This window comes from Gymnoscopelus braueri, assembly GCF_963280865.1.
Source record: "Gymnoscopelus braueri genome assembly, chromosome: 2".
NCBI classification, from domain to species: domain Eukaryota; kingdom Metazoa; phylum Chordata; class Actinopteri; order Myctophiformes; family Myctophidae; genus Gymnoscopelus; species Gymnoscopelus braueri.
Genome location: NC_137604.1, coordinates 57364352 through 57389934, shown reverse-complemented (window position 1 = coordinate 57389934; position 25583 = coordinate 57364352). Strand labels below are relative to the sequence as shown.

General features: G+C 42.3%; 2 protein-coding genes across 2 annotated transcripts; one reads left to right on the top strand and one right to left on the bottom strand.

Moving 5' to 3' along the window:
- Nucleotides 1–913: 913 nt before the first annotated feature.
- On the top strand, nucleotides 914–14816 carry LOC308097803 (actin-related protein 2/3 complex subunit 1B-B-like). The gene is made up of 10 exons (XM_080445864.1): nucleotides 914–1076; nucleotides 1820–1973; nucleotides 5127–5231; nucleotides 6896–7118; nucleotides 7900–8007; nucleotides 8983–9231; nucleotides 9372–9447; nucleotides 10246–10448; nucleotides 11037–11127; nucleotides 13277–14816. The coding sequence occupies exons 2-10, from the start codon at nucleotides 1910–1912 to the stop codon at nucleotides 13313–13315; spliced, it is 1158 nt and encodes a 385-aa protein (XP_080301990.1). The 5' UTR covers nucleotides 914–1076; nucleotides 1820–1909; the 3' UTR covers nucleotides 13316–14816.
- A 4008-nt stretch (nucleotides 14817–18824) lies between these two features.
- LOC308096498 (F-box only protein 11-like) lies at nucleotides 18825–24095 on the bottom strand (the record flags this gene model as incomplete). Its single annotated transcript, XM_080443918.1, has 8 exons — nucleotides 18825–19052; nucleotides 19246–19352; nucleotides 19440–19572; nucleotides 21151–21234; nucleotides 21313–21442; nucleotides 21573–21717; nucleotides 22523–22612; nucleotides 24080–24095. 8 exons carry the CDS (start codon nucleotides 24093–24095, stop codon nucleotides 18825–18827), a joined length of 933 nt encoding a protein of 310 aa, XP_080300044.1.
- Nucleotides 24096–25583: the final 1488 nt, after the last annotated feature.

The following is a 25583-nucleotide window of genomic DNA, read 5'->3' as shown; positions in this document are numbered from 1 at the left end:
ACTACACTCCTTTACTCCTTTTGGTAGGGCATTCCACATTTTTGTTGAATAGCATGATGAGAACGAGTTCATTCCCTTTGTTGAGCCAAATCTGGGTTGAACATGATTCGTGGAGCTGCCTCTGGTGTTATGATCGTGGACTTCATCTTCTTCGTTTTGGAAGTATTTTGACAAATACAGGGGGATACCAATGTTGTGGTGTATCTTGAAGAGAGTTATGACAAGCTCTGATCTCGCCGCAAAGCGGGCCATAGTTCCAAACATTGGAACTATCTTATTGAGATGGAACGAGCATTTCCGCATTCCATTCTTGTTGTGGGAGTCAACGCTAGTGTCGTGTCGTCACTCTCATATTAGATCACGCTGGTTGGTGGTAAACATCAGCCCCTCCCTCCTCCTCCATTTCCCTGCCTTTCTTCTCTTCTCTCCTCCCTCTTCTTTCTTCACGTCGCTCTAAGCGTTGCCAGATTTTGCGAGAGAAATAAGCAACCAGGTCTATGAAAACAAGCCCAAAAAGACAACGAGCAACCAAGTTACAAGGAGTCGCATTGGTGTGGACTGGGCCTTAAAACTGATTTGTTGCAAGGAGTTGCGACTAGTTTACAGAAACAAACAAGCCCAACAAAGGGAATTAATTCGTTCTCATCATGCTATACAACAAAAATGTGGAATGCCCTACCAAAAGGAGTAAAGGAGTGTAAAACCCTACTCACTTTCAAAACTGCCCTAAAGAGACACCTTCAGGAGGCTGCAATTCCAAACTGGCCTCTGTCAAAGTCTTAACCTAACCTAACCGATCAATCAATCAATCAATCAATCAATCAAACAAACAAACAAACAAACAAACAAGCCCAAAGTCGCTTATAATAGGCAGACATGGCAACACTGTTCTCTCTCTGTTCTCTTCTCTTCCTGAACTCTCTCTGTCTCAGTCAGAGAGTTAACAGGCTCTCATTCTGTCGTTAACGTTCGCGTTGACTGGCCAGAGTCCGCGAACTACTGCATCCATCCATCCATCTCTCTCCCTGCCATTGCTAACTATTCATCCATCTCGGTCCATTCATCTCTGTCCTCAGGGTGAGTAGCTTTCAACACTTCACTGAGTATATTTGTTGTTGGACATGTTAGTCTGTCTACCACCCACCCACCCACTCACTCACGTAGTTTTTAAGCGTAGTAAAGTTATGTGTGCTTACAAAATATAGGTCATTTAATGTCACTATGAATTGAGTACAAAGGACCCTAATTGAAACAAGCCATATAGGCTTTTTATTTGATTTTTTATCCTATTTAGTTGACTTTGTATTTGAACTGTACTTTCATGTGCTTTTTTTCCCTGCAAACGTCTAAATAAAGTAATCAATCAGGTGCATAATATAATTTGTGCAATAGGCGATGCAGCATGTATGTACATACACACAGACCACCTGCTGTGTGTGTGTGTGTGTGTGTGTGTGTGTGTGTGTGTGTGTGTGTGTGTGTGTGTGTGTGTGTGTGTGTGTGTGTGTGTGTGCGTGCGTGCGTGTGTGCTTTATTAACAGTTTGCAGAAAGGACAGAGGTACAGTTATACAATAATGCTAAAAGGACAACACAAAAAGCTTTGAGGTGTGTGTGTCACATTAACCTATCAGCCCAGACAGTAAGTCTGTCTGTGTCCAGATAAAGAGTGTCTGTTTTACTTTGTTCCCCAAACCAAGCACTGGCTTCTGTCCTGACCCTAAATCTCTTATCTCTAGTCTGTTGTTCTGCTTTTTATCTCTCTCTCTCTCTCTCTCTTCACTTTTATGAGGATGTTTATCAGCAACTTCTGTTTTCCAGATTCAATAAGGGGAACATCACACAACGGCTCTGCCCCATTGGCTCAGTAACATCATTTCCTGCTCCTGCTTCTCTGACGTCTGATTGGCCATGTCCTACCACAGTTTCCTGCTGGAACCAATTAGCTGCCATGCCTGGAACAAGGACCGCAGCCGTGAGTCTTTGACTTTCCTCTCTGTGATTGGTCAATCGTGTTCTGTCTGTATGGCATCCTTGGCTGCGTGTCAAAGTGATGACCAAATGTGTAGCATTTATCGTCTCTGTCGGGTGTCCAAAACTGTGACTTTTCAGGATTCAAACCTATCAAAAGTAGCAGATGTACAAGCTCGAAACGCGTCGCGCCGCGTTTCGAGCTTGTACATCTGCTACTTTTGATGCTTTTGTGTGACGCTGTAGAATGATCAAATAGACCGCCGAAGTCTGACGTCATTTACACATCCTTTGTTTGTCTACCTGGTTCGCAGTTTTCCACCCCCGTTCTGAATCCCATAGACGTATTTAATATCGCGTCAAATAAGAACTGTGTTCCAAAAATAAACAAATGACCACGGCGGGTTGACTCTTATGGATATGAAGCATCAACTGACGGTGAGAAAACGCTAATGTTACTTCCGCCGAATTAGTTACATTTTCGCCAGAAACAGACTGTATCAAATATAAGTGACTGACTATCATAAACGATACAGAACCTCCTCCCTGACAATAACGCCGACACGCGGTGTTTATTTTTGGACCACAATTCTTATATGAGACGATTCTAAGATGACCCAATGTTATTCTCCATAGAGAAATTACTTCCGCAAACCTGGGGATGAACGAGTGACGTCAGGACTTCGGTGCTCTATAGGGCATTAATTTATGAAAAAAAACACAAAAGGTTAGAATGCAGAGATAAGAGGTTTCTGCCCCATAGCAACGTTATGTTAGTCTCCTCAACTCTGCATAGAGCTGCAAATATCAATTACTTTTTCAATTAATCAAATAATTGAGGAGAAATGTATTTTTTTTTATGTATATGTATCAACGAATCAACACAAAAGAGACATTTGAATTGACTTTTTATAATCTATTAAATCGATCAGTCTGATTCAGCACTAAAGACCTGTTTAATACTTTGTTTTACAACGATGTCTCACAAAAATAGCGAAAACAAGTTTGTGAGCCTGTAGACCTATTTCTGCTATTTTTGAAAATTCTTTATTCTCTTTATTTGAATTGATTATTAGTCCAATTTCTGCAATATACTCTTTATTCACTCCCCCTAACCCCCCCCCACACACCACACACACACGCACACACACAGATACACACACACACACACACACACACACACACACACACACACACACACACAGATACACACGGCACACACACACATACACCCATTTTTAACCACATAGAAGTGTTGAAAAACAGAGACGGAGGTTTCTGATTGGCTCCCAGGTGGTAGGAGGTATTTCCTGTTTCCTGTTTCTGCAAAGGGGCGGGGGATCCGGGGTCTCTTTCTTTCTTAGAAGCCTTTGTGCTCCGCTAGGCTCCGCAGCAGGACGCCGAGCCAAGGCCATATTTGGCCGTTGTTCATCTAGAGTCTTGGTTTCTGGGTAAAGAGGATGTAACTAAGCGGAACTGTTACGCACTCTCTCACACACACACACACACACACACACACACACACACACACACACACACACACACACACACACACACACACACACACACACACAGTCATTAGAGGCCTTTATACGCACTTGAAAGTAGCTCCCTCAACAGAAAAGCACACGTTAAAAAACACCCACACACACACACACAGACACTGAGCCTCTGACTCATCTGCTGACTAAAAGCATGTGCAGGGTCTCCTACAGCATTATGGGAAGCAAGGTTGCACTTCTCACGCATTAACCACTTTAAATATACACTGTGTGTGTGTGTGCGCGCGGGTGAGGGCCAAATGTCCCCACAAAGAATAGTAGAATTTGAGAAGTAAGACATTGTGAGGACAATTTTCCTGGTCCTCTCAAGAAGAGAAATGGTTGATTTTATTGTTTAAAATGATGTTTAGAGTTATGGTGCGTTCACACGGGCCATATACTAAAATTTAAATACACAGCATCTTTGCCGCTGTGTGTCAACACGGTCATTGACGTCATCAAACGTGTTGACATCGGAGCTACAGTTGTAGTTTTGTATCTTTGTATCTGGAAGTTGAACCCTGCTCAACTTGAATCTGTATCTTTGTGGATAGAGCTACATCTACAAACGTCGGATGTATCTGTATCTTCATGTCGCTGGCTTCCATTGAAAATTAATGATGGTGTGCATCTTTTTATCTGCCCGTGTGAACGCACCATTACAGTGGCTTACAATTAAAGTAAAGATTCAGATAAGGGTTGGTGTTATCTCGATTTATGCTTAGTTGTGTGCTGGTATTGTGCACCGAAAATAGCCAATGTACAAGCTGAGAGAGAGACAAAGACTGTGTGTGTGTGTGGTCTAACAGGCAGATACATAATTCCTCTATTTGTCTCTGGTTCTCAGTCTCTTGTGGCCAATGTTTCCCTCTACAAATCACCCTGTCATGTCATGTCCCATTAATTTCCCCACTGGACTTTGTCCCCAGCAGCGATGAATTGTCTGAATTGTCTAAATATACAGTATGTCGTTGCTGTCAGGCAGAAACCTCTTCTCTCCATATTCTAACTTTTTGTGTTTTTTCGTAAATTAACGCCCTACTTGATCATGCAACAGCGTCACACAAAAACATCAAAAGTAGCAGATCTACAAGCTCGAAACGCGGCGCGAAGCGACGCATTTTGAGCTAGTAGATCTGCTACTGTTGATGTTTTTGAATTTGAATCCTGAAAAGTAACAGTTTTGGACATGAGGTTTCCACCCGACAGACGGTGAAAGGTGTACCAAAGCGCCAACCATGAAATCAAAAATGAAATCAACAAAGTTTTCCTTTTTGACCACTTAAGCTCTATATACTTTGTCATTAATTATATGAATAGCAAAAATAGCCAGTCTACAAGCTCACAAGGCATCACATTACACAGTGCTTTTGTGAACTTGTAGATCGGCTATTTTTTAACATTATAAGTATACATTTTATTTTCTTTCATATTAGTTTAAATGTTGAAGAAGCCACTCAGTAAAACAAACAACAGATTTAGGATCACTAAATACTTTTAATTTGTCGGTACACTGCATGTTTGAATGCTTGAGTAACATTTAATTGAACGATAATAATCACAATAATTTCCCCTTTTATTTGATAATAATTTATGATGTTGTTTGTGTGTTCCAGAGATTGCCATGTGCCCCAACAACGATGATGTCCACATCTACAAGAAGGATGGAGCAAAGTGGAACAAGATCCATGAGTTGAAGGGCCATAGTGGGCAGGTGACAGGTAAACAACCTTTTAGCTTGAACAGTCTGGTCAATACAATCACCACCTTAAAGGGTTTGTTCAGATTTTTGGACTTCTAGGAAATACTTGACATGAATGTAGTGGTTGCAAAGGTATTAATTGATTACCCGAGTCCCGTGGTCAGAGTTCTGGTCCGGTTCTGATGAATATGAAGTAGTTCCGGTAGATAAGTAGATTTGGTGTGGGCCGCTCATTAAACATAAATTAATACAAAAATCTAGCGTAATTTGTATTGTTGACCTATTTCTACCACATAGTGCAGGTTTTGTTCAACTTCGACCCCTCTGTCACATGGTACTATTTTTTGTGTCATATAGTTTGTGGGTGAGTAGGCTGCCGCGGCGTAGTGATTCTGGACACAAACAATAGTACCATGTGACAGAGGGGTCGAAGTTGAACAAAACCTGCACTATATGGTAGAAATAGGTCAACAATACAAATGACGCTAGTTTTTTTAATTAATTTATTTTTAATACTTCATATTCATCAGAACCGGACCAGAACTCTGACCATGGGACTCGGGCAATCAATTACTACCTTTGCAACCACTACATTCATGTCAAGTATTTCCTACAGCTTTAAGTCCAAAAATCTGAACTAACCCTTTAAAGGTATAGTGCTGTGTGATAATGTTTGGTTAAAATAAAAGGTTTTCGGTTAAAATGTTAAAGCTCTATATTCTGATATTAAAGGTAGGGTAAGTGATATTTTTTGGTTAAAACAAAAAGTATTTTGTTAAAAGGTTAAAATACTATATTCTGATAGTAATCATTGCTATAGAGTGTTTTTTCAGTAACAGATGTCTCCCTGTCTCTCCAGCTCTTTAATAAACAGAAAATACATTTTTCGGTAGGTGTCAAAATCTCAGCCTATCGGGAGAAAGTACCCATTTTTAAGCTTAATTTGTATAGTGTTCCAATTTTGCCTGCTCATTTCTTAGTGTCATCACTTCCAATTTCACTTGTTTAATCTGTATCCTGAATGAGTTCTCTGTCCTGGTTGGATAAAATTGGAAATGAAAATGCATTTTCTGTTTTATAAAGAGCTGGAGAGACGAGGAGACTCCTAATACTGAACAAACACTCTTTAGCAATGAGTACTATCAGAATATACAGCTATTTAACACTTATTTTAACAAAAGCAAATCACTTACCCTACCTTTAATCATTGCTATAGATTGTTCAGTAACAGTGGTCTCGCCATCTCTCCAGCTCTTTACTAAACAGAAGATGCCGTACGTGGTAGGTGGGATATCATGGTACGTTTCATCCAAACGGGAGAACAAACCCATTTATCGGCTTCAATTTTACAGTTTTTCAGTTCCAAATTTGTCTGCTAATCTTTTTGTTTCATAACTTCCAGTTTCACTTATTTATCCTGACCTGACTATGTATTTTCTGTCTACTAGAGAACTGGAGAGACAGGGAGGCCCCTGTTATCGAACATGGGTCGATAGCAATGATTGCTATTGGAACGTAGAGCTATTTAACACTTATTTGAATGAAAACATCACTTACAGGCTGTCAACATATATATATATATATATAACATATATTGCTGCATCATGTATGCAGACACTGTAAAAAAGAAACATGTACATACGCAGTCATTTTCTATAACTCTTGTTTGTTTTTCTGTCCCAGGTATCGATTGGGCTGCGGAGAGCAACCGCATCGTGACGTGTGGGGCGGACCGTAACGCCTACGTGTGGTCCCTGAAGGACGGCGTGTGGAAGCCCACCCTGGTCATCCTGCGCATCAACCGCGCCGCCCGCTGTGTGAAGTGGTCCCCGCGGGAGAACAAGTTCGCCGTCGGGAGTGGCTCTCGTCTCATCTCCATCTGCTACTTTGAACAGGAGAATGACTGGTGAGGGCTGATGACATTGTTCCTGTTAGAGGTGCTCCGATCGATCGGCCACCGATTTAAAATCGGACGATTTTCACTCCAAATGGAAATTTGCCCGATCCGGAGAAACCGATCTTTTATGACCGAGCTGCACCATTTTAAGTGGTATAAAAGTCAATCAGATATATAGTATAATATCACTTTGCATCTTTGTGACAGGCCTAGACATGCTCCCCTCCCCCCCCCCCCCCCCCCACACACACACACACAGGAACAGTTTTGACATATAATGGAAATATTTTTGGAAATATTCGAATTTTCCCCTAACGCACAAGATCGGTATCGGACGATCGTGAGAGAGAAAATCGGTGACCGGGCTCGGTCCCAAAAAACCTGATCGGAGCAACCCTAGTTCCTCTCCATAACAAACCTTGTATTCATATTTTTGGTTTTATTTCATGAATGTATTTTACATCCGTGAAATAAAAACGTTGGTGTAGAGAGACAAATAACAGAGAGAGAGAGAGAGAGAGCAGAGTGACCTGTAGAAAATGTGTGTGTGTGTGTGTGTAATTAGAAACCCAATTTGAGCACAGATGCTTCTAACTGGGTTGGCACCGGGAACCGCATTTGGGGTTAATTATGAAGTCGGGAGAAGCCAATATAACGTACCCAATATAAAAACATGATATTCAGTTTTATTAGTGAATCATGTCTGACCATCTGGCGGCCACGTTTGGGCTACTGACCCCCGCTTTGGTATCTTCGTCAGACTCATGCATGCATACTGTTGTGTGTCCAGGTGGGTCTGCAAGCACATCAAGAAGCCCATCCGTTCCACCATCCTCAGTCTGGACTGGCACCCCAACAATGTCTTGCTGGCTGCCGGATCCTGTGACTTCAAATGCAGGTGTGTACAGACACTCACGCACGCACTCACGCACGCACGCACGCACGCACGCACGCATGCACACAGAGTCATAGCCAGTGATGACCAATGACACTTCTCTCCAGTTTAATGACAGAGCAGAGCTGTAAGGGCCGTCCACACCAAGCATGATGACTATAACTATAATGATAATTATGTCAGCATCCACACTGTTGCTGTTGTTATACTGAAGTTGTTGTGTGGACTATTCCATCCACTAGAGTTTGGACCAGATTGGACTTAAAATATAACAATACACAAAACATTTTTTGGGTGGGTATGCTCTAAAAGGGTGAAAAGGGATGCCTGCCCTGGGTTAATGTGGATAAAATGCAACAATAATATAACTTTGACCAAAACATTACGATATAATTATCTTTAGTGTGTAGGATTATCTATATGTCAAACAAGTTCCAAGCCACTGCAAATCTATTCTTCATACCGCACCGAAATCACCTGAATCCAATGGATTCTAACAAGATTCAATCAGGAGAAAGTACCAATTTTTAAGCTTAATTTGTATAGTGTTCCAGTTCCAATTTTGCATGCTCATTTCTTAGTGTCATCACTTCCAATTTCACTTGTTTAATCTGTATCCTGATTGAGTTCTCTGTCCTGATTGGATAAAATTGGAAATGAAACTGAAACTGAAACGAAAATGTATTTTCTGTTTAATAAAGAGGTGGAGAGACAAGGAGACTCCTAATACTGAACAAACACTCTATAGCAATGAGTACTATCAGAATATAGAGCTATTTAACAATTATTTTAACCAACGCAAATCACTTACCCTACCTTTAAATTAAATTTGTAATTGTGACAGCCCTACTTATCTGTAACGTCAAGTATTCTGTTGAGTCATACCCAGTGGGATAAACATGCCAGTGAGACCACCGGTATGGAACCCCCCCCTGTACCCGCACAGCACACACTCACTCCCTCTCTGTGGTCCTCCAGGGTGTTCTCAGCGTACATCAAGGAGGTCGAGGAGAAGCCCGGCCCCACTCCCTGGGGCAGCAAGATGCCCTTCGGGGAGATGCTGTTTGAGTCAGGGGCTCCCGGGTCCGGGGGCGGCGCCGCAGGTCAAAGCGGAGGAGCAAGCGGCGGCTGGGTGCACAGCGTGTGCTTCTCCAACACGGGGAACCGGCTGGCCTGGACCTCCCACGATTCCACCGTGGCCGTGGCCGAGGGAGGCAAGACCGACACGTAAGACAGAGAACCTTTTCGGTTTGTGCATGCTTTATGAATTGTTAATTCTACTCGGAGAGTGTACAAAATGTACATTTTGTACACTCACTGAGTTACAAATGGTTAAATTAACACCGCTTTGTTTTACAACTTTACAGGATCAGCAGTCTGATTTCAGAGACCCTCCCTCTGCTGTGTGTCACCTTCATTACTGAGAACAGCATTGTAGCTGCTGTGAGTACACAGACACACACACACTACATTCATTCTGAATACACTCGACTAGGCAATTACACAGCTGTTTAGTCAATCAGAAATGGATGTTGCATCTCTTAGTTTCTGTATTTCCCCTAATATGGCACCTGGCTATTCCCTTTTCGATGGAGCGGTAGATTTGGTAGGTTAGATTCCCCGGGTTTTGCACTGGTGCCATGATCTGGATTTTCCTGGTGGGGAAAGGACAAAGGGGGTGGTTTGTGTAAAGGAGTAGCCCTGTCTGAACCTCATGAGCCTAATATCGCCTCTAGCCAGGTGGGGTTCCGTCTTGCGTGAGCGGTAGATATTTGGTTTCCCACGCAGGAGACCTAGCCTGGAAACCAGACGAATCTGCCATTGCAAAAAATAAGTGGCCCTCGGCAGATTTGGTCTGGCACCTCCGAAGTAGTGAGGGACCAATCAGGGCCCAGTATGCAAATGTGGGGTGGGTTTCTCACCAGAGGAACCTTTTTTAATTCAGACCTTGGAAATGCAGGTTCCACACAGAGATTCCAAACTAATATCTACGCAGTGATATTAAATTTGTCTGGCCATGCCAGGCTACAGGAGAATGAATCTGGGGTGTTGCACGTGCATATCATATCTGTGCATGTCAGTTGTTCTCAAAGTGGGGTCCAGGGACCCTCTGTGTTTCTTGACAGGGTTCCAAATGAAACCCCTTACAGGTCTGTAACTCCGAGAGTCATGGGGGTCCTTGAAATTAAAAGGTTTGTGAATGTGAATATCATTTAGTTTTTCCCCCCCCCGTCTGTCCAGGGCCATGACTGCTACCCGGTGCTGTTTGTGTACGACAGCGCCAAGGGCAGCCTGACGTTCGGTGGGAAGCTGGAGGTGCCCAAGCAGGCGGCCCAGAAAGGCATCAGTGCCAGGGAGCGCTTCCAGAATCTGGACCGCAAAGGTTCAGGTCCTTCTTCAGAGTCGTCCTCCTCCCTGGACACCCTGCACAAGAACAGCATCAGGTGGGTGTGTGTGTGTGTGTGTGTGTGTGTGTGTGTGTGTGTGTGTACTTTTATTACTATACTTGCGAGGACCAAACAAGTCCCCACAAGTATATAGTTAGTTTTACAATTAGCAAAATATTCAGGTTGGAGTTAGAAGGATTAGGAATTTAGAGGTTAAAGGGATAGTTCACCCCCAAAATAACTTTTTTTCCCTATCCATTAGTCACCCCATGGAGACTTGAATTCATGGATATTGTTTATCACAATATCCAAAAACAATATCTATGAATTCAAGTCTCCATGGGGTGACTAATCCATAGAAAAAAATATTATTTTGGGGTAAACTATCCCTTAAAGTTTAGGGGTTAGTGTGTTTTTTTCCCCCTATTTTATACTTAGTTGTGAGGCGATGTCACACACTGCTATTTTTTGGTTCTTAGCTATTTTTAAAGCCTTCCTGATTCCTGAAATGTTGGTGCCCTCATAAGTATAGTAATACAAACGTGTGTGTATGTGTACACACATGTCATGCCATGTCATAATTAATGAGGGAGCGAGGGGAGGGAATGAGCCTCAGCCAATAGACAAACTGTGTTCATGTTGCAGCCAAATCTCCGTGTTGGATGGAGGACGGGGCCAGTGTAGCAAGTTCTGTACCACTGGAATGGACGGAGGCTTGACCATCTGGGATGTCAAGGTAACACGCACACGCACATGCACAACATGCACAACACGAACATGCACAACACTCACAAGTCAGTGAACAGATGTGGCATCAGAGAATTTGGTTTGGAAAAGAGTCAAGACCCTTCTTGTTTCTCCAACAGCCCATTCTCTGCCTGACTCGGCTAGAGAGTTTGTCGGATTTTGTCGCTAAAACTGTGTGGAAACGGTTGGAGAGTTAAACTGTGTAAGAACCGATCCAAACATCTTCACAGTGGTCCCTTACTCCCTTCATATTGGGACGGTGATATGTTTGGTTTCCAAAGCAGTGGGCGTAGATTTTATTATTGGTGGCCATTCTAGCATAATACCTCATCAGAGTCAACTTTATTGTCACATCACAGGATTTCGATGTCACCAGGCTTGTCAGTAGGCCAGAGATCTCTGATTGCCTCGCAACACCACACACATTTAAATTCTTTATTTGAATCCACAAATTAATTTTAATTTACAGGGAAACAAATATAACAGATTTAGACAGTTCATGGACACCTAAGGGTACATATAGCACCTTCTCCTCCACACAGCCAAACTGTCTATAACAGCTGAAACCGAGCAATATTTAGCAAGTTGTTTGGCTTTGCTCTTTGACATGCCGGCGATTCTCAGGCCACTCGTGGTCAGTTTGTATACGTGGCCCAGGCTTCCAAATATGAGTATACAGAGTCTACACATCTGTACCCAAAGTTTGTTATGATTCTAAGTAACGGTTAGTACTTTGAATGTTTATCTTGGAAAGCCTGGTCCATGTACAAATCAAAAACACGGCCTACTTCTAGAATCAGGTCCTCCTTGTGACTGGTGTCAACAAAAACAACATCAGAGGTGTATTCGGAATGCTAGCAAAGACTCCTACACACACACACACACACACAGGGCCGTCACGATTACAAATTTAAGTTGACGATTAATTGTCACACAAATAATTGCGATTAACGATTTAATGGTGCCTTTGGCATTGAACATTGGAACATATGAATAACATTTTTATTTCTGTTTGCCTTTTAGGCTTCGTAATCAAACATTGCACAGGGCAGATATGACAAATAACGTATATATCTCTGCTGTCCAGCCTGAAACCGCTAACTCCAAAACGCTCATTGTTCAGGAAACGAGAAAACAAAATATACGTTTTTCAGGAAATTAAGAAAACCTTATATTTTTAAAACAAATCAATACTGCCTCATCAAAGTTGGTATAGTGACTTTATATATTGTCAGATACTTGCATGTGTCATTATATTATCAACACTTTACCCAAATCGCGGGTAAATCAACACTTTACCCAGCGCAAGTGGAGTTAGTAGTTTCAGACGAGCAGAAATCAAGCTGAAATGGAGTTGTTGTCCAAACAACAATAGCTCCACTCGCTGCTGAGGGAGAGGTTTCAGCGCGACAGAAATGCTATGAACGCCTTTCTTCTTGTCACGTTGCTCTCCTCATTAAACACTTCATAGATTTTAGAAATATAATTACTTGTTTTCATAACATTAGCGTCAGTGCTAAGTTTGATAAACAGGTACACTGCATAGTTTTAACAGACTACGAGGAGTTTGTAACGTGATCCTCCTCGTTCACTGCGCAGCGCGCTCTACTCATGCTCTGAAAAAGCAGCACTGGAGAGGAGAGGGGGGAGTTGTTTGTTTTTGATGGACAGTTTGAGGATCCAATGGAGTTGGGAGTTTTCGTCAGAGGCGCTTTTTAATACTTTTCATTGGTTCAAATGTTTTGATTTTTTACACAGACAAAAAATGAGAAAAAAAAAAAAAAAAAAGCTGAAAATGGAGTTAGCTGGTTCGTCCCGGACACTGACGATATACAAAGATATAATTTTATACTTCAAAAAAAGCAGATAGCTTCGTGACGTGTAAGCTTGTAGATCTGCTTTTTTTAATGTATTTGAAAATGTATGAACATTTTCCAACATGGAAACGATTTATGACGATTATGCGACTACCGGTATCTCATATAATTGCGATTAGATGAGTGTGTAATAATTGTGACAGGCCTACACACACATGCATGTCATATGTTGGCCTTATTTACTTGATGGGTGATCTGCAAATGATTTTGAATTGGATGGGCGTGTGCGGCATACTGAGTATATTCTTCTCCATTTCATAGACTCTGGAGTCTTCCATGAAGGACTTGAAGATCGTCTGAACGAATGTGTGACGTCTTCTGCATTTACTCGACTTCTGGATATATGAAGAAAACCGCAACCTTTCTCTCTCTTTTTCTCAGTTTATCTCTGTCTTTCCCGCTCTCTCTCCCCCTGTCTCTCTCATTAATCAGTCAAAGCTATAGCTTTTGAGCAGTATTTCTAATCAGGAATAGTTTTTCTTTAGTTTTTCAGACTTGGGTCAAGCAGTATTTGATATCCTCTGAAAGGAGAATTCCGCCCGACGTTTTTCTTACCTTTTTATATGATGTTATGATATCCTAGGATGAGTGATACAGTAGAAAAATGTATAACTCCATCCCAGGTCCGCCGCAGCTAAAAACCCGCGCCCCAACCAACGCCCAACCTGCGCCCCACCGGCACCCAACCTGTGCGCCCCACCGGAAGTTAAAAGCTAAAGCGAGACTTCCGGTAGGGCGCCCCAACCGGTGCCAAACCGGCACCCCACCGGCGCCCAACCTGTGCGCCCCACCGGAAGTTAAAAGCTAAAGCGAGACTTCCGGTTGGGCGCCCCAACCGGCGCCCCAACCGGTGCCAAACCGGCACCCCACCTGCGCCCCACCGGTGCCCAACCTGTGCCCAACCTGTGCGCCCCACCGGAAGTTAAAAGCTAAAGCGAGACTTCCGGTAGGGCGCCCCAACCGGTGCCAAACCGGCACCCCACCGGCGCCTAACCTGTGCGCCCCACCGGAAGTTAAAAGCTAAAGCGAGACTTCCGGTAGGGCGCCCCAACCGTTGCCAAACCGGCACCCCCACCGGCGCCCAACCTGTGCGCCCCACCGGAAGTTAAAAGCTAAAGCAAGACTTCCGGTAGGGCGCCCCAACCAGCGTCTCAACCACCGGCACGATTTAGAGCAAGTCCCATAGGCGCAGGTTTTTAGCTGCGGCGGACCCGGGATGAAGTTATGACATTTTTCTACTGTACCACTCGTCCTAGGATATCATAACATCATATAAAAGGTACGGGAACGCAGCCTGTGTCATTTTAAGATTTCTTGGGCTATTCAAAAATAGCAGATATACAAGCTCATAGCGCGGCACCGAGTGCCGCGCTATGAGCTTGTATATCTGCTATTTTTAAATAGCCAAAGTATGAAATAATGGTTATAGCTCAAATCTAAAATGACACGGATGCATTCCCGGATTGATGGGTTAAGAAAACTGAATGTGTCAAGCATAAATCCTCAGCGTTGATTCGACCCCGACGGAACCAAATGGACCCTTACTTAAGCCAACATTGTAAATGATGAGGATGATGCAATCTACAGTAGCATATGTCTGTATACATGGTACTTAATTAACCAGATAGGCTTAGTAGTATACCGGTAATCACAGAGAGCTTATTATTCTGGGCAGAATGCTGAAAGCAGGTATTTTATATTAATCAAGATATGAAAGGCTGCAGTACCTGTTAAATGCTTATGCTGGTCATAAATACGCATTTGATGAATAAAATACATTCTTGCTATTACAGCATCATGATTCCCTTGGTCAAAATGTTTGTTGTTGTTGGTGTTCAACGTTTGATTTCTGCAGATGGAAAAGAGATGGATTGTGTGGCTTTAAGCAGAAATATCAAAGAGTTATAGTTTGCCGCCCTCAGACATATTATGCCTCGGGGTGACGGGGGTCTCTATTTCAGTGGTTCCCAAATGATTAGCTTAATGTCCAATATTGTTTTCTCACTCGACCGTAAACAAACCAACATACAGTATTTAAGTGTATACAAGGTATCTGCACATTTCTAAAGTTACATTTTTATGACTTAGAACCTTTTTTAATACCAAATTGGCCAAATTGTCAAATATGACTTAAGACGGAGGCAAACATTGTGAAAATAGCCGGGGTTTTTTGGAGGTCACAGCCTGAAAAATTTGGGAACCCTTGCTCTATTTCAAGGTTCCTCAGGCCTGGCTGGTTTCCACGTGTGTGTGTGTGTGTGTGTGTGTGTGGCTTTCGATGCAAAAGACCACAGAGGTGTCCACCAACTATCCACTGCCCTACGACACTTCCACACGTTTCTTTTAGTGTAGTTTCTGGATTTTATTATTCAAAACATGCTTCATAGTAAAGAAGTAGGAGGTTTGAACCCACGACCTTTGACTCATACAGACAGTGACCTACCATGCTGCCTGCTCCGCAAAAAAAATCTCCTAACTGACATATCATTGTGTTTATTTATTTAATTGTGGCATTTATTTTAACAGTTTTGGACCTATGGACTTTCATAGCCCTGGTTCAGTGAGTGGTACATAAGACATTAATTAATTCATTTGATCCCTGAGATTAAATCCAGCTGGTGTCATAGAAGAACATTTTGTCTACAGTACAGTCACAAGGGGACGCTCTGTACCAAGACGATCTGACTGGTACTGGAAGAAATTAATTACCAGGTTTAAAATTCAAATAAATTCATGATGTAAAAAATAATATTTGAGACAATTTGCCCTATAAAAAGTATGGTGGTGGTATTATTCCACCACTGGTGACAATTCACTTTGGAGGTGATGGAAGGAACACACCAACCAATCATCAGGTTGGAATAAATGTAGAGTATATGACTTGAACATGCCCGGTACATCATTAAAATAACTGACCCTTCAATTTCTTGTTTATACCCGAAATGACTGGATATCACAGGTTTTGTAGCAATTTGTATTATCTGTAGAAATACTGGCCCTCAAAAAAGTATACACAGTATATAAATGTAAATATAAACCCAAATATAAAATGTAAAATACAGAATGTATTTTTTTTAAAGTTGCCAAGTCAGGTGCCCACTGTTCCGGTTATCCACGTATCTACTGTAAGACAGGCTGTGCACACATGCAATAAACAATGCTTTCCTTATGCTTATACATTTCTCAATCCTATTCTTGAACAAGAGTTTATCCTTTTTGTTTTATTATAACCACCTTAGGGAAGCCCTATATACTTGGGCTATTCGAAATTAGCCGATCTACAAGCTTAATAAGCGATGAGCTTCTACTGTAAATCTGCCATTTTAGAAAGATTTTGACCATAGTGACATGCCCAAAATAGGGACGCTAGGGTTAATACAAAAGATTGCATCTGCCTTCAGTGAACGACTATATCACCAGTAATATACAGTGAAACTTGTCTAAAACCCAGAGACAATTTACATTTTCAAGCAGGTGGCAGACAGTCATACATACATATCAGTGTTGATTTTGTCGACTAAAACTATGACCAACAATGCTCGTCGACTACCTCTGAAAATAGCAGATCTACACGCTGTGAGCTTGTAGATCGGCTATTTTCAGCATGCAACAAAGTGTAGAATCAGCCTTTCCGACGCCATCAACAACCGCCAAAATACATTTGTCGACTAAATCAACTGTAGATTTAGTCGACTATAATCGTATGATATTTAGTCGAATAAAACTAGACTAACAGTAAAACATTTCAGATGACTAAAATTAAATGGAATTTGATTCAAAAGACTGAATAAAAAATTTCGGTCAAAATCAACACTGCATACAATGACACAAATCCATTGCAAATAGCACCAGAGAAAGAAATGCCACGCACACACGGAGGACGTATGAGTGAGTCGATTTTAATGTTAATGCACTCCATCGAGGGGCTGAGTGTTTGGTGCCGTCTATGCCCTTCAAACAACCTTCACACAAAAATAGGTCAGTAAACTTGTACAGTACAGTTCTTCTTCCTCAATGAGTGTCTTCGCAGCAATGACAACAAAGAATCTTCAAGATTGAATCAAACAAAAACACAATATAAGGGGGGAAAGGGGCAGAATATAAAAGGTACTGGATGCTTCTGCACATCAACTCTCCTAAACCAATACAGATGATGCAACCACAACAAGTTGTTTGCGCAGAGGGGCGTCCAAAAAAAAGGGGGGATTTACAATCAGGAAAATAGATGCTCTTTAAACCCAAATAGACACATGAGGGATTAATGCTCTCTTGGCTTTAAGCAAAGAATTCTCAGGCAACCGTCTAAATACATTTTTAGTGCAGCTTCGGGTTTCTTAAATATAATTTCCTATAGACTAGTACTTTTCTCTGGTCGAGTATTGCAAGATGACCACTTTAAAAGAGGGGGTAGGGGTGAAAGCGTGAGCTTTCACAGGTATCAGTTTCTTTTCCATGATGCTGGTATACATAGTTTTTTTTTCTTCTAATCACAGAACTTACAGGACACATGCGTGTGTCATTACAGGTTTAAAGGGTTAGTTCAGATTTTTTGAGTATTTTCTGTAGGAGATACTTACCATTAATGTAGTGGTTGCAAAGGTATTAATTGATTGCCCGAGTCCCGTGGTCAGAGTTATGGTCCGGTTCTGATGAATATGAAGTAGTTCCGGTAGATTAGTAGATTTGGTGGGGGCCGCTCATTAAAAATAAATTAATTAAAACTAGCGTCATTTGTATTGTTGACCTATTTCTACCATATAGCGCAGGTTTCGTTCAACTTCGACCCCTCTGTCACATGGTACTAATGTTTGTGTCCAGAATCACTGCGCCGCGGCAGCCTACTCACGCACAAAATATATGACACAAAAAATAGTACCATGTGACGGTTCATATTAATCGTAGGAAGTATTACGTTGTTTTTCATTAGGACATGCTAACAACATTCCATATGGCTGGACCACACATGGACAAATTACATCAACTTGTGACGGGCGTTGTCCCCCTTGATGTAACAGATAAACTATTTCTAAAATAAATAATGTTTAAGGTGTTTTTAATTTGTCACTTTAGTTATAGAGGACAATTATAATGCATTAAGGCATACTTGACTTATTAGCCAGGGATCCTTTTAAATACAGTGGCTGTTAGGAGCATGTGTTACGGAAACAATCCTGGCTTCCATTGCCGATGTTCCGTGGTTGTTGGTATAAAGCTGGCTTTAAAGGGGCTTGACGTCGTCGAGCGCGTCCGTCTACTGCTCCCCCTACCTCTTGCGTGGACAGGAAGTGGATGTTCAGCAGCTTCCTCTCGCTGTCCACCAGCGGCAGGAAGGTGACCGTGACGTCGTCGTCCGTGTTGAGGTTGGCGCCCGCCCCGCGCCGCGATTGTCGTAGCCGTCGTTCTTCATGGCGACCAGGGCCGAGAAGTGGCCCCGCGTGTAACCCAGGGCGATGGGGCTCTTCCAGCAGAAGCTCTGCTCCCATAACAGAGGCAGGTACACACATAGAAACACACACACACATCCACCCACCCACCAGCGGTGGAAAAAGTACTCAGATGTTTTACTTAAGTAAAAGTATCAATACTGCAATGTAGAAAGAAGTCTAAAGTGACAATTTGAGGACTTGTAATACCCTTTTAATACCAAATTCGCCAAATATTACGTAAGAAAGAGGCAAACGTGAAAATAACCTCAAGCTTGAAGTTTGGCTATTTTCACAATATTTATCTGTGGAACCGAGTCAAACTAAATGTAATGCCTACAATTCCAAGTGCTTGTCAGGGTGGGGGGTTCCCAGTTCAAATATGATTATTCTCCAATCATAGCAAATAATCCAGTGTCAGCTAATTGGTCCAGTATATTCAAAATAGTTTTCTTTCTCTCCCGGTAATCCTTATCCTCCTCTGGGGTATCCAGGCCTATCTTGGTTAAGTGAGAATTTAGAACCAAGTAGTACATTTTTTCCTCAACAGTTGGAACTTCTTCAGCACCCCTTATGGCACTGATCCTGCTCTCTGCAAGACGTACACAGGGGCCCTGGAATGGATGAAAACAAAAGGGGAAAGCCTTCTTGATTCATGCAGCAATTTCTACAGGCTGGTTTGGAAAGGTGGAACATAGTAAATGGTCTGAATCTACGTATATAGCAAATTTCTAGTCAACTTCTGTAGACCGGACCCAGAGCGCTTTACAATGTATCAGAACTATGAAGATGGGGAACAGTGCTTACCCTGATGGTCATGTAGCCGACGTAGGCATCCTCTGAGCCCTCCATTAAGGCCAACGAGAAGTGTCTGGTGTTCTCGATCACCACCATGTCAGCGACATTACCAGGAGCTATGAGGCAAAACATCAGTATCAACACAAACTGGTATCCTCTTACAGAGACAGTGGTTGGCCATGTACTTTGCTGTAGATGTTTACCTGCTCCAATCATGTTGATGGGGGAGTTTATTAAGATCCACTCAGCTCTATAGATGCCAGAGTGGACAAAGATCACTCTATCAGAGTGAGACTCTTGTACCATTTCCAGAGCATCCTCAATGGTGTCGTAGTACTGCAAGACAAATGCACACACAATTTCAGGGCATAGATAAACCTGCATCTCATTTATGGAAATTAGGGCTGCAGGGCAAATAAAATACAAAATAAATTCTAATGTGCAAATCACACATGGTTGTAATCTGATTTACAGGGGGAACAAACAATGGAACAGTGGAGTACAACTTGTAAGGAGGCCCAAACCCAAACAGGTAATACACGGTTAAAATGATTGCAATATAATTGGCTGTTGAGAGTGTATATGTTACAGGTAGATTGGAGAACCAGGGAGATTGAAGACAGAGTGCTTGTTTTTAGGCACGGGGCTTCGGGGCAAGGCGGGGCTTTGATGCGACGCATCATATAACAACATAACCAACATATCACCAAGACAAAACATGAGGTCCCCACTGTACACAGAAAAACCTCCTATGGACGGGGCAGTTGGTTTAATGCTGCGATGGCTGAGGGGACAAAACTCCTGCTAAAACTAACCTTTTGCCACTTTAAGGTTCTGTATCTCCGACCAGATGGCATGAGGTCGAAGTAGCGATACAGGGGATGATCAGTGTCATTTGTTATCGAAAGTGCTAAGCGTGTGATGGCCTTATTGTTCATATCAGCAAGTGTGGGTGTGGGAAGTCCGATGATTTTGGAGGCAATACGGGTGATACTGTAAAGTTTGTTTCTGTTAGGCATGGACAGTATGGTAAAAAAAACATGTGGACCAATACAACAAAACGGGTTGAATGATGCTTTTGTACAGTAATAGCAGAAGATGAGGGGCAACAGATAATGATCTTAACTTGCAGATTACATGAAGTCTTTGCTGAAAACGTTTATGGATAGATGTAATGTGTTGATCAAACCTAAGTCTGTTATCCCTCCAGAAAACCACCATCACACCAGAAAAACTAAATAAATGTAATGTTAATATTCCAGATATTTTTACCAGCTGTGAAGAAGATACACTGTTTCATTGTTTGTGGTCATGAGTGTATTGTTTTGTTATGTTATTTGTGTCATTTTGTATATTGTTTGTTTGTGTTAAAAATCAATAAATATATTGGTGGAGAAAAAAATGCTATTTTTTCCCCCGAAAATAGCAGATCTACCAGATCTACAAAGCGTTGCATTGCGTTGCGCGTTATTCGTTTGAACACGGGCTATTTTCACTATTTTGAATACATTAAAAATAATAAAAAAGGAACAATTTTGGTTTCCACTCGACAGCAACAGTATATAATGATGGACTGAACAAGTGTTGTAAATGACCTGAAGAAGATCCACAAGGGATCGAAACGTTGTCTCCCTAATAAAGTTGTATTTTTACCGTAGCTCAGTGTGCAGGTTCTACCTTTAATTTAGAACATGTCACACAACACCACAAGGAAAGCCAACTTCTTACAACACCTCACTCAATGACAGTGTTACTCCATATGGCAATAAGATTTATTTCCCCATATCATGCAGCCCTAATGGAAACACAGCTGGCAAACGCAAGCAAATGTTTGTGTTGACTGCAAGAAAATATTTAAAAATCATGCACAGATTAATTCTGAGGTACTGCCTGGTATGAATTTATATGACTTACCAGCATATTATCTCTGCCTTTGTACCTGCCAGGGTTATTGTAGCAATGCACTGCAAAGCCTGGTTTCACATGAACACCGTTGTACTACAACACAAAACACACACAATTTACAAGTATAATTAACATTAGGATTAACATTAAACCATATGAGGGGCCACTGACCAGCTGCTGGAAGCTCTCCTTCCAAGGATTTGGGTGTTCGTGCTCCTCAGGGCTGACCTGATAGAATCTACCCGGCTCGGGGTGCATCATGGGACGCGTGTACTCAAACACCTCCATGTATAGATGCTTCCTATTATAGAAAATAAAAACATAATATAACACACACAAGCATTACATGCACCTTTTGTTTCATGGCTGAAAGCCAAAGGCCGGAGCCCGGAGGCTTTCAGGGGTTTTCGAACCCCTTGCTGGACACTGACCATAGGATGGGGTCATTAGCTAGCTGGCTAAATCTCTTGCACACACAGGCTGCCTGACAGAGGTCCTGCTCCAGCAGGTAGGAGAAGATCTTCAACACCACCTCATCAGGAAGTTTCTGCTGTAGGTACTGCTCTGCTGGGGCTGCTGCACACACACACCAAAGATACACGAGAGTTAGCCTGCACATGCGTCCCCCTCATCTAAACTGAGTGGCAAAACATTGAGAAGCATGGAGCGTTGGAGTCTGGAAGCGCTCGCTGGAAATCACTCAACGGTCCTGCGTACCACCTGTTTCCACCTGCAGCAGGACGTTGCGCTATGGAAAACGAGCGCTTCCAAACTTCCAAACCAAACGAATTATCACAATTTATTGACAGAAAGTAGCTCATAACATGTCTACGGTGGATTTTTATGAAACAAAAACTTTGCAGATAGAAAGAGGACAATTCAAGCTTTCCGTACTGCTGCAATGTTTTAACATAGTTTAATACAATCAGATAGGACCTTTCTGTTTGGATGTATGGGCTGTCAAGGCCAGAAAGTATTTTTTTACCACTCAGTAGGCGTTCCCGCATAACTTCCGGGTATGATGATGTCACGCGCATAGCCTCTATATCAGGCTATGATTAAAGAGCCTTCGAGTAACTGAGTGTAACAGGACTGCTAGCATACTGCAAACAACACATCGACTAAAACAACATTACGTTGACGCGTTGCACAGTGAACTTCAAATATATCAGGCTATGATTAAAGTTTAATCATTAAAACTGATCCTGGTAATAGCCTGTTGACAATCGTCATTTTTGGCAATATTGCCTCTAGCAGTGCATACAGTCAAATCTACACCAATGAGTCTGACTCAATTAATTTAACATTAAAGCAAAACAAGTTGAGGCAACGTCTTTCCAGCCAGGTAGGCTTAGGCTACATTGGGTACAGTAACACTCACCTGGCAGCTCATGGAGGCTCTCACCAGACAACCTGGCTCCACCGGACTCCTCCAAAGCCATCTCTGTTGCTACTGCAGCTTCCTTCTCATCTGGGAGAGGAAAGGGAAAAGGCCAACAGTCTAGTGCATTGGTTCTCACACTTCTTAATTCCCCCATAGGACCCCCATAACTCTGATAGTGTACAATTGACCTGCGTAAGGTCAGAGTTACAGACCTGTATAACGGTCCATTTGGGCCCCCTCATGGAACCCTAGAACAATTGGTTCTCAAAGTAACGGATCCAGGAGGGATCCTTGAAGGGTTCCAGGGGGTCCCCACTCCCCAGCCAAGTGATTGATAGTTAGGAACCAAATGGACCCTTGTGTGTCAGTAACTTAAGAGTGTACAAATGGAACCAAATGGACCCTAACCTTATTTTTTAACTCTCTATGACCCTAACGGATCCATTTGGTTCCATTTGTACACTTTCAGAGTTAAATTAACACGGATGATGCTACAGTGTAGGTCGGAGGTCCCTCCCAGACATAAAAATTGTATCAAATAGGGGTCCGTGGCCTAACGCATGTAAAAAAAATGGGGGTCCTTCACTGCTATAGCTTTTAACATCTTCTCTTATGGGGGTCCCTGGCATATCTTTTCAAATGGTGGTCCGAGTGCTAATATGTGTCAATTTGGGGGTCCTTGACAGGGCCTAGAAGACCATAAGTCAGTGCCACACATTATACAACTAGACAAAGTTATGAATGATCTTTTATAGTCTTCCCTTTGAAAACATTTTAACCACTTCTTATTTACTTCCACAATTATTTATTTTGCACATGCTATTACAGCCAGGGGGATATCTTAAATAGTATTGTGACGCATGAGCTTGTTGTGAGCTTGTTGTATGTAGTGGTGTCAATTTGCTTACATAACACATCAGCAATTTATGCAATGATTTGAGAATTATACATTACCCATTTGTTTTGATGCCTCTTGGATACAAAAAGTTTGAAAACCATCGATCTATTCAGAACTGCCTCCTTCTTCTCCTGCTCTAATTGTTCACCTGTTGTTAAGTGTGATTGCAGGTGCATTTCATGATGCCACTGATTTATCTTTTGGATTTTCTCTTTCCAAACATGTAAGAGTAGAGCAGAGACAAGACCTAAAACATGTATTTTAATCCACAGCAGCCTACTCGTAGCTCATCACTTGAAAACAAAACAAAGAGTTGTTTCCATCATGTGGAGAAACTTCCCGTGTGCGTACTGCCACCTACTGGTCGAAAAATATATCTACATCCCAGTCACACGGTAGAAGAAAGCGGCTCTTCAGGGGACATACTACATGTTGATAACAAATAACAATACTGTCGTGTGCCTCTGACACAACTCATCTGTGGACCAAAACTCATTTTGGTTAACCGAAGGGCATGCATGATTGTTTCTAGAACATACTTAAGGGCTTATCCTTAGCTGACCTAGTCCAGTGTTATTAGAAATAAAACTTCTTATTATAACCCTATTATGGTAGTGAATCCGTCGACATCCAGCAGCGCAGCCCCCAAAACCTACGTGACTCCACCGCCATCTAGCGGTAGAACCAAATACAACAACGCCTACAAATAGAATATCAGTGTTTTTGTGGCTTATTTTTTAAAGAAAACATCGTGTAGTTTTTCAACACGAATACCCTATTCCTCCCAGCTTCAGCAATAGCTATTTCTTAATTTTTAGCAGATCTTCAAGCTCCTAAAAACAGCGTCGTGAGCTCGTAGACGAGCTGTTTTCGGCCAGCGACACCGCCGTACGACGAAGAGAGCCTCTTTACCACGCCCACTCATCCCATCCGGAGTGGAGGCAGGGTTGCCAGGTTTTGAGAGAGAAACGAGCAACCGGTTCTATGAAAACGAGCCCGAAAGAAGCGAGCGATGAGCTCTATAACAGACAGTTGTCTAATCAAAGACTCAGAGCACCTGCTGCGTTGCTTGTATTTTATGCTGTATCCAACATTACAGCCATGTAAACAAACACACACCATGTCATTTACAGCTAAACATTGTTCTCAAGAATGTTTTTGAAAACATTTGAAGGGAGAAATAGACTATGCAATAACCGAAAATGTATTCCATTTGAGCAACACTTCCTTGTTTTCCGAGGCGACCGTGTCAGCCCAGCAGCACAACAAATATGGAATTCTTTCATTACGCAAGGAAATACTTCGTTTTGTTACTTTTGGGTCAATTTATGTATTTAGCGTAGAATAAGTCGGTCATTGTCGAAATAAAACCCTTCAGGGTGATTATGGCACCTCTGTGTCTGTGCCTGATCACCCTGTCGGGTTCTATCTGCCCAGCCCACTAGCCCCTTTCGGGACCCTGTTTACCTTTTTTGTATTTGGAACCGCCTTCCCAAATACAAAAAAGGTAAACAGGGTCCCGAAAGGGGCTATCTGCCCACCTACCTATCCTAATATTTACAAGCAACTTTACAGAAAAACGGGCCCAAAGTCGCTTGTAAATAATTATAAGCAGACATGGCAACCCTGAGTGTGAGGAGAGAACAGAGTCTGTAGTTCAGCAGCTGGCTCGTGTGTCCGTGATGCGTCCGTGTCCGTCCGTCCGTCCGTCGCCTGGCACAGACAGTCACTGCTCTATGATGATGATGATGATGTGATGATGATGCTGATGAGAAGACGAGCAGGTCATCCTCGCTGCTGATGCTGATGAAACCTCGGTGGTCTTTCTTTCTCCCAGCGTGTCGCCTCGTTCAGCTTGTTGTCGCGGGTGGTCGTGGTTAGTGGTAGTTAGTGTTAGAGGTGGTTGGTAGTTAGTTAGTGGTGGTGGTTAGTGGTTTGTGGTGGTGGTTAGTGTTAGTAGTGGGTGGTGGTTACAGTGGTGGTTAGTGGTTATATAGTGGTGATTATTAGTGTTAGTAGTGGTGGTTAGTGTTAGTGGTAGTTAGTTAGTGGTGGTGGTTAGTGGTTATAGTGGTGGTTAGTGTTAGTGGTGGTTATATAGTGGTTAGTGGTTATATAGTGGTGATTATTAGTGTTAGTAGTGGTGGTTGGTGGTGGTTA